The sequence below is a fragment of the Gigantopelta aegis genome, chromosome 6, assembly GCF_016097555.1.
Source record: "Gigantopelta aegis isolate Gae_Host chromosome 6, Gae_host_genome, whole genome shotgun sequence".
Classification (NCBI taxonomy): Eukaryota; Metazoa; Mollusca; class Gastropoda; order Neomphalida; family Peltospiridae; genus Gigantopelta; species Gigantopelta aegis.
The window spans coordinates 50,390,712-50,403,937 of NC_054704.1; the positions used below are offsets into that span (position 1 = coordinate 50,390,712).

At 33.9% G+C, this 13,226-nt stretch overlaps 1 protein-coding gene across 4 annotated transcripts in view; it reads right to left on the reverse strand.

The window, feature by feature from the left end:
* Positions 1 to 13,226, reverse strand: part of LOC121375097 (microtubule-associated serine/threonine-protein kinase 2-like) — a 170,075-nt gene that overhangs the window by 12,744 nt on the left and 144,105 nt on the right. For all 4 annotated transcript variants that reach the window (XM_041502334.1, XM_041502333.1, XM_041502335.1 and 1 more), the window contains 13 exons: positions 12,387 to 12,485; positions 11,577 to 11,703; positions 8,780 to 8,832; positions 8,303 to 8,391; positions 7,060 to 7,234; positions 6,609 to 6,700; positions 6,006 to 6,086; positions 5,252 to 5,322; positions 4,152 to 4,268; positions 2,434 to 2,544; positions 1,650 to 1,877; positions 834 to 973; positions 179 to 405 (listed from right to left, as the gene is read on the reverse strand). In XM_041502334.1, the coding sequence (XP_041358268.1) occupies positions 179 to 405; positions 834 to 973; positions 1,650 to 1,877; positions 2,434 to 2,544; positions 4,152 to 4,268; positions 5,252 to 5,322; positions 6,006 to 6,086; positions 6,609 to 6,700; positions 7,060 to 7,234; positions 8,303 to 8,391; positions 8,780 to 8,832; positions 11,577 to 11,703; positions 12,387 to 12,485 (1,610 nt within the window). The remainder of the gene's footprint in view (positions 1 to 178; positions 406 to 833; positions 974 to 1,649; positions 1,878 to 2,433; positions 2,545 to 4,151; positions 4,269 to 5,251; positions 5,323 to 6,005; positions 6,087 to 6,608; positions 6,701 to 7,059; positions 7,235 to 8,302; positions 8,392 to 8,779; positions 8,833 to 11,576; positions 11,704 to 12,386; positions 12,486 to 13,226) is intronic.

The following is a 13,226-nucleotide window of genomic DNA, read 5'->3' on the forward strand; positions in this document are numbered from 1 at the left end:
GTTCAGAAATAGTGGGTTTCACATCTAAAAGATTTATACTGAAGATATAAAAAAAAAAAAATATTCCACAAAAATAACTTTCAAATCAGCATAGGTCCGAGGTTAGGCCAAGTCATAGAGGAAACAAATTACATTAAAATAACTTCCAATTTTTTTTTTTTAAAGAAAAAGTACTCACTCTATGCTGCTAAAGACATCTTCATCCATTTTGATGGTACTGGCATCTGTGCGTGAGTCGTTGTCCGAGTGAAGGCTGTCTTTGCGTAAAATGCTCTTCAGCTCGAGGGAACTCTCCGACCCTTCAGACTGGTTGGAATCTTTGCGCTCCAGAGCCTGCTTCTCCAACACTCGCGTTCGGAAGTCATCGGCACTCGAATGTCGCCGGCGATCCTTCTCTCTTCGCTCCTACAAAACAGTAACTTCATTTCAACGACTACTTCCACATCTATATAGATTTAATTTATTGCAGATTTTTTTAGGGTAAAGTTGTCATGAAATGATGATTGCAAAGCACAAACTACTATATAATTTTGGCTAGTACTTAAAATAATAATTCCCTAAAATATTCAAAACAAAATGCAATACAAAGACTAGCCCTCTACATTGCGACCAATTTGGTCACATATGCAATCATGTTTTTCACCTGGCGACTAAAACATTTCATACTATCTATATCAAAAATAGAAGTAGGTGCCATCTGGTTCCTAGACGGAAAAGTTAACTGAATGAATATAGTCTTACGCATTATTTACTGTCTACTGAATGGGCCATATGTCCTGTCCTGTGAGATGGGATGAGATATCGCACCTGCAGAGTAATAAATTTGGGTTTACCTCGGTGAGTTCCTCTTGTATTCTGCTATACACCCGACTGTACCGTGGCGAACAAGACGAAAAACTGTGAAAGAGAATATCCTCAGCATCATCCTCTGTGTCCTCCCCATCCAGGTCATGGCTGTACCGGTCCGTCCGACCTAGAGAAAACACAAATATCATACAGTTCTGTAGTTTAGATACTGAGGTACAATAACCAGTGTATCACTGTTATTAATTACTTTCCAATCCAACCTGTACCGTTAAATTTACTAATGTTATTGAATGTGACATCATGTCTGTAGGAACATACCCATAACACAGCATTCAATGCTCATGGCAGGAAGAATCCTCCTCTCTTAAACTAACTCAAGAACTGCATGTCTTACTTAACCTCATATTATTAGTTGGATATAGACAATAAAATACGTTATCATCATGAGTTAAGAATTTAATTTTAACTTGATTTTAGTGATAAAATCCCATTAAGGTTCAAGCATGCTGCCCATGGCACACACACACACACATCAGCTATTTGAGCTGTTTGTCCAAGAGAGGTGTTCATGGTTAGTTATAAGCAGTCATCTTACATCTCTCCAATTAGCCATTAAAACTCACTCTGGATTGGGGCCTGTACTGGGTGGTGAACACAGGATCTACTATTTTAATACTTAACCACTAGGCCACTGAAACAAACGGTCTAAAATTCAACATATCTAAAATAATCCATACACATTATATTAATTATTTTGTTGCCTCTCCTCTCTAACATGGCTTAGATTTTGGAGCATTTTTTTTCTTAACATTTTAGTTCACAGAGTATCATGCGCTTCTTACTATCAAAGTAGCTTGTGTCTTCCTCGTTCTCCAGGTTGGGAACAAATTCGGCTTTCTGGCGCAGAATGCTGTTCCAGTCCACACCAAAGAAGAATATGTGTTCCTTGACTTCGTATGCGCCCAACGAGCCCAGTCGCTCGATAGGGTCATGGGTGAGAAGACGAGTTATCAGATCCTTTGCGTCATCCTTCACCTGCCATTCATCATCATCCGGCCACTCTATCTCTTCTGTAGTCATAGAAACAGAACAGCATTTAATACATGTAGGTATATTGTTTTTTTTTTTTTTAAACATGATTGGCATGTAATAACTGCAACCAGTTCTAAAAATTATTATTATATATTAAGAAGCTCCAAAGGAAAAGGTTTTATATCTGGTAAGGATAAGAAAAGGGTTTTCTGCCTGGAAGGGATAAAAGAATACATTTTCAATACGAATGAACCCAAACTTTCATTATAAACGTAGTGACTATAAAAAAAACCCCACTACCTCTCATGATAAATAATCTCTCCAATCCCTACTTCCAATTTTGCTCATTGCTAGCACAGTGTATAACCAGAATGCACACATGTAAAATCTAGACCCCCAAAATGGGAAGGTTGTCTTGAACTGAAGAATAGAGTAATTAGTTAATGATTAAGAATAAAAGTTTTATTTAATAAAACTGTTACCCATTATTCTTCAAACTGTACAATCCATCAATAAACTCAAAACACAATATAAATAAGGTTATGCCATAGTTACAGTCAGACAAATATATATTTCATTTTTCGAGATGCTTACCATTAATGACTTGAGAGAACAACTCCTCTGGTGTATCACCAAAGAAAGGAACACAACCAATAAGAAATTCATATAAAATAATGCCCATCGACCACCAATCCACCGGTTTACCTACAAAGCAAAACACAATTTTTTTAAAAGAATGTTTGAGACCTAAAACAAAATAACATAACATGTGTATCAGACTCAAACAAATATCTCTAACTACTTGCCTCTAGTTAGAGAAAAAACATAATCAAAATAACAGATTGCAGTCATGTTTATCTCAAATGTAATCCCATTCGTTGCTGTACTATTTTCTATATATTTTTTATTTAACAGTTGTAGTGGAGTTTAAAATATAGATCTACAAGTGATAATTAAAGTTTATATAATGAAACATCAGCTATATGTGTATATTTATATTTCAAGCTAGTTAACATTTACTGATTTACAGTACCGTATTTTCCCATGTATTATGCACACTTTTTTTCTTCCCCTGCGCGTGCTGTAACCTCACCGTGGTGCAGGGGTGTAACATTCTCTTTGAGAATGGCCAATACAGCACAAATTGAAGTTTAGAGTAAAATTCAGTGTCCGTAAAATTCTGTGATATTTGTATTTTTGCACAGTTCTTTACACTGTTTTTGTTTAAACCTTGAATTTTTATATTGATGTTGATCATCACTTTATTTATTTGCATTACCATAGTTTGACACCCAATAGCCGATGTATTTTTCGTGCTGGGGTGTCGTTAAACATTCATTCATTCATTCATTACTTTTTTTCTTCAGAAAATACAGGTTAAAAATAGGGGTGCGCACTATACATAACAATAGAAAAAACTATCTTTTAAAAAAAAAAAGTCCAGCGATAACCCATAAAAATCGCCGATCGGTAGTTTACAGGTTATTGACAGTGTTCATTACAAAGAAACAACAAAACCCTCTTAAAATCACTTGTGATGACTGTAATAAATGCAAAATAAATGTACAAAAGTATCCATACCTCGTCAAAAAGTGCACAAAAATTACAAAACTGGACCGTAAATATTTTTAATTTCCATGATATTTAATTCGGCCATTTCCATCAAACCGAAATATGCCAAACTACTATAAATTTAGAAATCTTGTGAATTCACGTTAGCTACGAGAACCAAATGTAATATGCTATATTTGTTTTCATTTATTTATTAGTCATTTACAGTGTACGGGTATATAATTTTGTTTTGATTTATGCATGTATGAGTCTGTGACATGTAAGTACGCAAGTACTAGCCTATGTTATATGTGACATGTAGGTCTATGTACTCAAGTACATAACGTAAATTTTGTTTCTTAAATATATCGCTGGTTTCGCTTTTAGTTAATTTTGGTGACAGGGGGAAAATGGTACATCTTGCATTCACCGTTGGATTTTGTGGTTTAAAAAAATGGTGTGCATTATATTGTGGTTCATGTTTTTTTTCTTGGAATAAACCTTCTAAGTGCACATAATACATGGGAAAATATGGTAATTCATGTCAAAGTACTGAGATTGGTGTCATGTCTAATAAGCAATGGCTACAAATTGTTATAATATTAAAACTGAAACAAATTTTAAATAATGTACTGAAATAGACAGTCAACAAAATTAAAAAAATATTGACAGTAGTAATGCCCTCCCAATATATGATGACATAATAAGATAAAAATTAATAGCAACACCAAACAGAAAAGACCAAGAATTATCCTTCTCACCGTAACCTTGCCTCAGGATAACTTCAGGAGCAATATATTCTGGTGTTCCAAACACATGTTTATCTTGAAACTCTTTGGACTTTTTATCCATAGCACCTTCATACAGATTAGTTGTTACTGAAAATACAAAATAAAACATGATTAACAATGGGAAAACTACCACATGATTATACAATAAACATTCCAACCATTCTAAATTATGACTTGAAGAAGACTGATATAAATTTACGAATTACTATTAAACTGAGTAATGATTATCCATCACTGAAAATAATGATTTCAGTCCAAAACATATTAGGCAACATTTATTTTATTAGTTCTTAACAGTAACTGATTAAAAGTATCATTTCCCTACCCATGAAATATACAGGAAAGTTCAATTAAAACAATCAGAACCCATCAATTTTTTTTTTAAATAAAATAAATAATAATAATAAATAAATATATTTTTAATATAAAGTTAAAGTTTGTTTTGTTTAATGACATGACTAGAGCACATTGATTTATTGATCATCAGCTACTGGATGTCAAACATTTGGTAATTCTGACACACACTACATACCACAGCCTTTAATATATCAGTCATGGGCCATTAGTTTAGATTGGGGTGGGGGGGGGGGGGGATATAAACAAGCAACTTAGAAGAATCCAAATCTGGCAAAGGTAAAAAAAAGATCTCACAAGTGTGAATAATCTTTGTCATCCTTTGAACAAACAATTTTACAATCACAGGGCTTCTAGAATTGTTTTTAAATCCACTAGCCATGGGATCAGTAATTAAAACATTTACTAGCCACAATTAAAATTCACTAGTCCTACTTTACTTTAAGTTAATACAATTTTACTAAATAATAGTAATAATCAGATATATCACCTAAAGGGGGAGACAGAGCTTAGAAACACTAACATTAGGGGTTGTAGTGGGGTCAGTATATTCATATTTACAAAATAGACTAAACAGCAACATTTGACTCTTTTTTTAAACTAGCCAATGGGCATGGCAATTGTAGTTATTTACTAGCCCAACACTGAATAACACTAGCCACAGGAGTGGGGCTACCATAATGTAGAAACCCTGCAATCAACAAGGATACACTTACAGCTCATTAATCCAATCTTTGATAATCCAAAGTCTGTCAGTTTGATATGGCCGGTGGCATTGATGAGAAAGCTGAAAGGATAAGAAAAAGACCTTCCTGTATTACAGCCTATATAAGACAAAAAATGTAAGTGATACGCACAGGCCCATTATTTTTTAGATGTCACAACTATTTGTTTTACAAAACATTTCTATAACAGTAACATAATAGAGAAAGCTGGCTCACAATGTTTGTATAATAAAAAATACTACAATGTGACAAACTCTTGCACTAATTTAGTGACCAGATATTTCATGAATAAGATCAGTTACCCAAAGTAAAGTCATTAAAAAAAACCAATGTGTACGTGGGAAGAAAATATTAAACTAGGCAAGTTATCTCCCTTTCCACTATAACCAACTATTCATGACAAGCAAAATATCTGTATAGTTATTATTTTTGTATCAATGTCCCCATGGCCTCTAATTTTACAATCATGCCAAAACACAGCTTTCTTCCATACTTATTAAACTTTAAACTCTATACTCAATGCTTTAAAAGTTAAAAGTCTGGAGAATTTACTTATGTCATGAAAGTTTTACAAGCCTGCTTGGAGATTTTCGAAGCTACTTTAGCGCTATAATATCGTAAAACCATTGTACACTATGACGTCACTATGAGACACACCACAGTCGACAATGGTTTTACGATATTGTAGTGTTAGATAGCTTCGAAAATAGGAGCCCTGGGCTCTGGGCTCAGGTAGAACACTCACTTATCGGGTTTGAGATCACGATGTACAATTCCATAACTGTGTAAATACTCCAGGGCAAGAACAGTTTCGGCAAAATACATCCTGCAAAAAACACAAACAAAAGAAAAGATTTTAAACACTACAAAATTTTACAGCCATGTTTCTTAAATGCAATATTAATATTCCTTAGTCTAAAACTGTCTAAAACTGGTTAATAATAATTAAAAAGACAAAATTACACATACCATAATGATCTAGTGTCTGAAAGAAACACACCAAAATATGTTCTGAACTAAAGTATCACATATATTTATATTTGGAGTTCTTATAATACTATGTGTAGTTTTGTAGTCTTGCTTATAATACAGCAATGGATAATTATATATCATCTTTTATTTTCAAACACAGTTGTAAAGGAAGGGCTGTTCCAGAGAAATCTAATACAATAAAGTCAGTATTTTATAAGAGTCTAACGTAATAGCTTATCAGCTTTATCATATACATTTTATGTAGGAAATGGGAACCACACAAGACTTGCCAAGCAGAATTTCCTCCTCCATCTTGAACGTCAGGCCACTGAATTCTAGATGCTGAATATTGTATTTTAAGTTTTATTGAACAAACCTGGCAAGATCTAAAGGAAGTGGGCCGACATTCTTGAGCAACGTAGCACAGTCTCCCCCTTCCACGTACTCCATCACCATACACAGGTGTTTCTGGAAAAAGTAAATAACAAACATTTTACTTTACTTTTCTTATCATTATGAACAAATATCTTCTGTGAATAAAAATGTGTTACAAGAGAAAACATTACCGACTATGTGTTATAAATGGGAGCAAACATATTGTAAACGAAACATGCAAAGATCCAAGCTTAGATAAAAAAAAAAAAAAAAGTGTTATTTAGAAAAAATCAAATACAATTCTAAATTACAAAATTTGCAAAGCTGCTCCAGAAAAATTCTCTAGCAACACACAATAATATTTCTAAGGGAGGTTTCCTGATACAGAAGTTTGGTTTTCTTATTTGAATTAACCATGGTTTGTATCAAAGATAGGAAAGGAAAGGACAAACCTTTGTCTCGAAGCTGCAGTACATGCTGACAACAAAAGGGTTGTCTGTGAAGGTCAGAATGTCTCGCTCCAGAAACACTTGTTCAATCTCGTTTCTCAACATCAGGTTTTGTTTACAAATCTTCTTCATGGCAAATCGCTGTCGAGTTGCCTTGTGACGCACCAAATAAACAGCACTGTAAACAAAGCAGAGGAAATTAAGATCTAATAATACCTATTGAAAGTGAATTGTGGTCTAATTAAAGTTAATTTAAATGACCAAATTTAACGACACCACAAGAGCACACTGATTAATTAATCATCAGTTATTGGTGTTGAACATTTGGCAATTCTCACATGTACATGTAGTCTTTACAAGCAAACCACAACAGTTTTTCATTAGCAACAAGGGATCTTATATACATGTGTATGCATTTTCCCCAAAGACAGGACAACACATACCACAGACTTTAATATACCAATTGTGGGGCACTGGTTTGAAAACACAATAGTTCTGTCGAAGGGAAGTCAGAGGGACACTCATTTCTACCATACAGGCCATTTCTACCCAATAGCAGCAACAGATCTTTTATATTCAGTTTCCATAGAAAGGACAGAATAATTTAAACAATTTAAGTCTTCAAAAACCCACATGTGAAATGGGAAGTTAAATATAGGCAGCTATATAAACTTCAGAAATTATTTCATGTAATGTCAACAAATATTGCATATAAGGTTTATTAAAAAACACACCAAAAGTTCATATAATATCTTCATCTGTTGATTCTGAAGAACGCAAATTCTTGTTTAAAACAAAATGTCACAAAAAAAACCCTTGTTTTTATTTAAATAATCTAAAAAAATAATACAATTGGTATGCTTACTATGTTACAGAAACAATGTTTAATAGGTGGGTTTTTTTAACGACACCACTAGAGCATACTGATTTATCAGTCATCAACTATCCACAGGCAGGATAGCACATACCACAGCCTTTGATATACCAGCTGTGGTGCACTAGTTGGAATGATAAATAGCCCAATGGACCACCAACAGGGACTGATCCTAGACCGACCGTGCCTCAAGCATGTGCTTTACCACTAGGCTATGTCCTGCCCCCTGATCCAGAAACAACGTACAAGATTATTCACACTTCAATTAAAAATACATTTATATTTGTTATTAAATTAAAAAGACATTTGCTATTCTGATCTTAAGCAAAATAGATTAGGAACTAGATCAAACTGGTTTATTTTGATACTTACGCATATGCACCATTACTAATAAGTTTAATCGTCTCAAAATCCTCTTCAACGGGTGGTTTTGCTTTGGTTAATTGTTGTACTTCTTTTTCCTTCAAGGTTAAAACAAATTTAAAAAAAAAAAGAATATTAAAAACCAAGACAAGACTTATCACGTTAGTTTAGCAGTCATATATTTATTATAATACATATATTTTTAAAATACCTATTTGATCATATTAAAAGTAAAAACAGATATTATAATGTATCTGAATTTTTATTTTTATTTTATTTTTCTTAAAATACCTATTTGATCATATTAAAAGTAAAGTATTAGGTAGAAAACAATGTCATTTAAAAATCAAAGAATCCACAAGTAATGAAAGGTATTAAAATGTAATGACCAGTCAAGGGTTATCAAACTAATGGTAATTCCCATAGCATCCACCAAAGAAGTGATTTAATGTCTAATATGACGACAGGCAACCAAGCAATGCATACCTCTGGTTCTTCCTCTTCTAGTTTCTCCGGATCAAGATCCACATTAATTATTTCTGAAAAATAATAAAATAATACAACAATCGAAAACAAATATAACACTGATGCTTCTATCAGCATTTTAATAACCTTTAGCAGTACTACAATTATTATATACAGTTAGACCTCGTTACAACGACCATGTTTGTCCCTGGGTCACTTTGTCGTTATATTGAAATTGCCGTTGTATAGAACTGTCATTAGTTATCTCCTTTGCCAAAATGATGTAATAAAAAATACTAATTAATATTAACTAATGACTGAATAGCATTTATATAAGGCACTGCAATTATTATTAAAAACAACATATACACATACATTTATTAAATATGTTTTTAACAAACATCATTAAATATATTAAACAAGGCACATTCACTATCAGTCTAATCATTCCATGGTTAAAGACGTCTATGATTTGGTACCCGTTTCATTTACAAAATATCATAAAAATAAAAGACTTGATTGTTCAAAGTTAATCCTTTAATTGATTGACTAAAAACTTATTTGCAAAAGCAATACATGTCTACAGATTTAGCCGACATCAGTAGCTCGGACAGCATGTGACACTGTTGGCTCACTACGAGATCAAGGATTCTAAAGTGGTTATGTGTGTACTGCCAACGTGCTACGGTATCTGTGATTATGTAATGTAGTTGTAAAGGGGTGTTTTCAGACGTCAGATGCACGTTTGTTCCTAATTTGCTCTGTCAGTGTCAGAAGGTGTGAATTCCACTGAAATGAACAGAATAACACTGATGTACGTTTGTTCCCAACAATTTGTGGTCAGATGATGTAAATGTCGTAGTAATGACGGTTGTTTTAACGAGGTCCGACTGTATACACTTGAATCCTGTTGGCTTGAACCCCGTTGGTGCTTGAGAAAGTGTGTAACCCACCGTGTAGTTAGACCCAACCATTCAGTCAATAACGTATAAGTGTAACTCGGGACTTCATTTTTGATTCGAGCGTTGAGCTGTATTCGACTCTTCTGAGTTCGATCTAACAAGATTCTACTGTATATATTTTGCAAGAAAATCACCACAGGTTTTGACAAAGATTTTGTCACCAGATCAAGAGGCCTATTTTACTCGTATATTTTAACTTTATTTTCAAACTTAAGATTCTTGGGCACATAACTCGGCTGTCTAGGACAGGGGTTAATGGTTTGCTGTCAGTGAGAGAGACGTTAGTGTAGAGTCTTACACAGACCTGTCAACCCTCCCGGATTCCGCGGGAGTCTTCCAGTATTTGATCAAATCTCCTTCTCCCTGTGCAGGAGACAATTTCTCCTGTTAAATTACATTTTTGTAAGCATAAAAAAAAAATCGATCCCGTTTTGCCAAAATAACATAAGGGAAGTAACTCATTCTCATTCGGAAAATATGTCGACTACTTTCGGTTTCCGAAAATGTAACAGGCCGAATTGTCCCGACTGTTTAACCTTTGCCGAAGTAGGACTTGTGGGATATTTATATTGTCAAAAAAGCACATGGAGTTTATAAAATGACGTGTTATTATAATGTTTGTTGTCATCGTAATGGCTACGAAGCGTGTTGCCGATAATTCAACAGGCTGTGTATTGCCATTCAGTGTTGCCATATATATAACTATCCAATTTAGTTCTAATAACGACTCTGAATTGTAAAATGTCTTCCCACTAGATTACATAATGCAACTATGACGAATCTGAAGTGCCCGACTCTGGCCCAGAGTTGACAGTGACGATACACACGATACATGTTAAAATCACATGTCACAGCAAGATAACGAAAAGACCAATTAGCTATATAAACATACTTGTGTCAGTTAATTTTGTATGTTTGCGCAGTAAAATGATGGTAACAAGGGTACACTTTAAGAGATTATTTTTGTACAACTAATAAATGTTGTGTTTGACAAAGTTACTCACGGAAATGGGTATAATTCTGGTAAATTTCACATGATGTCCGTAATGAGGTTTTACTTATGATTAACAAAAATACAATATTTATTGTATCATTGTAATGATTTTAAATAAGTACCACGCCACTGTTCCTCATAATAGTAAAAACTGAATATTAATTTATAAGATTTATATAAATTTGTCTTGGGTACTTAACTACACTAACCACAAATGATGATGTAACGTAACCTGTAAGGCTTAAGTGTAATACCGTAAATGCACTAATTAATTTTTTAATTTCTTGTTCGTGTTCTTAAACTTTTTGTATAAAAGATTTTTTTTGATTTTTTAAATGTATTAAATCATAATAATATTTAAACTTCAAAAAAAAAAAAAAAATATATATATATATTTTTTTTTTAAATGCCAAGATGTAAGGTTAACAAGTATAGGCCTATATGACATTATGTAGTGTTCATATAACTTCTTGTAATATATATATATATATTTTAAATCTTGCGTTTTTGGGTTAAATTGTGTTAATTAAAAAAAATCTCCTGCTTTTTACACACACAACTCCTGCTTTCTCTTGATTAAAGGTTGACAGGTCTGGTCTTACACCTTCTGAATGAGCAAGTAAAACTTACTTTGGATCGAATTTGGTACTGGGATACAAATGCAGTACTTACATGTACCAGCCTGAAAGTGAATGGCTCAAGAACTACGCCACCATGACTGGTTATTTTGCTCGCTACAACCGTGTTACAATGTGTGCGACAGTACTTACCTTCCAGTGGGTCTCTGGTCAGTCCTAACTTGCTGATGATGTACTGTGGAATATCAGCTTTAATCATTTGTTTAGCACGCGGCAGTACTTACCTTCCAGTGGGTCTCGCGTCAGTCCTAACTTGCTGATGATGTACTTTGGAATATCAGCTTTAATCGTTTGTTTGGCGTGTCCTTCAGCAGCTTCCAACAGCATGTAAAACTCTTCTGGATTAAACTCCTACAATATAAAAACAAGCATTGGGAGTACTGCTAAAACAATACATGTCCCCTACCGGACCCAACAAATGTTCGTGTCTCCTAACTTAAAGGGCCACATCTCAGATCAGTGTCTTGAAGCATTGCAAAAGAAAACATGCGGAAAACACATTTTCGTACCTCCTAGGTTCAAGGGTCATAACTCTGTCAAAATTCTATACAAAAGATTTCAGCTCAATATCTCGTGGAATTGTAAAAAACCCGTCAGGAAACCTATATGTGGGACAGACAGACAGACAGATGGATGGACGGAGACAAAACCTATAGTTCCCTCTGGTTGCATCAGAAGGGGATTAATAACTAACATTTAATATAATGAAATTAAGTAGCATGATAAGTAAAAGGAGCAAAAACTGTCCCTTTTTGATAGATCAAACTCAACCATGAGTTTTATGGTGTTCAATTGTAAGGAGAATATACAAACTTTCAGGTTAATTATGACAAGATCTATCGAGCTGTGTGAAATTTTAGAAATGCTAAACTGAAAAAATTAACTTATTTTGAAATGAAACAAAAAAGAAAGAATAGGAATAGGGAATGTTTTATTTAACGATGCACTCAACACATTTTTATTTACGGCTATAGGGATGCACTCGACACATTTTTAAGACTATATGGCATCGGATTTCTAACTTCTTTACTTACCAAGCATTCAAGAAGTCTGGCTGGCCGTGAGACAATGAGGAACAGTTGTTTCACCAGTGGGTACAAATGATTGTAAGCTTTCACAGATCTTTCCCTCGCCTGAAATTGCATAAAATAACTATGATGTCTTAACATGGAAATCCCTTTAAATTAATTTCTTCATTATTTGCCAAAAATCATTAAAATATTTACTTTTAAAACAGCACAATTTATGACTTTAGAGTGGTTCTTCAATTCCCATACAGGGTACACTACCTGATTATTCCAGGTTAAGTAAATAATTCAATTTTTTTCCCCAGATATATGCTGAATTTATTTTTCTATTAGCAGCAAGTAATCTTTTGTATACACTATCCCACATACAGGATAATACATTCCACAGCCTTTTGTTACACTAGTTGTGGAACCCTGGTATGAAAAACAACCTAATGAGCCCACCGATGGGAATTGATCCAATATTTGATTAACCGCAAATAATTTTTTATATATACCCTCCCAAAAACAGAATAGTACATACCACAACCTTTTGTTACACCAGTTAAGAAACCTTGGAATGAGAAATAGCCTGATGAGCCCACTGAAGGGGTTTGATCCAAGATTGACCACTCATCAGCTTAGTGTTTACCACGGAGCAACCTGCCTGTACTGTCAGTGCTTAGCATTAGCATTATAAATACAGAAGTGATTAAGAGATTGCTGCCTTAACCTTAGATAATGATCCCTCGTTCTCATCACTTGTTACACACATCTGCACTAAAATCTACCAGGTGCAAGGGTTTCACAGAATAATACTCCAGAGACTCCATCTGAATCCTCAAATCAATAGGGACCTATTTTAAT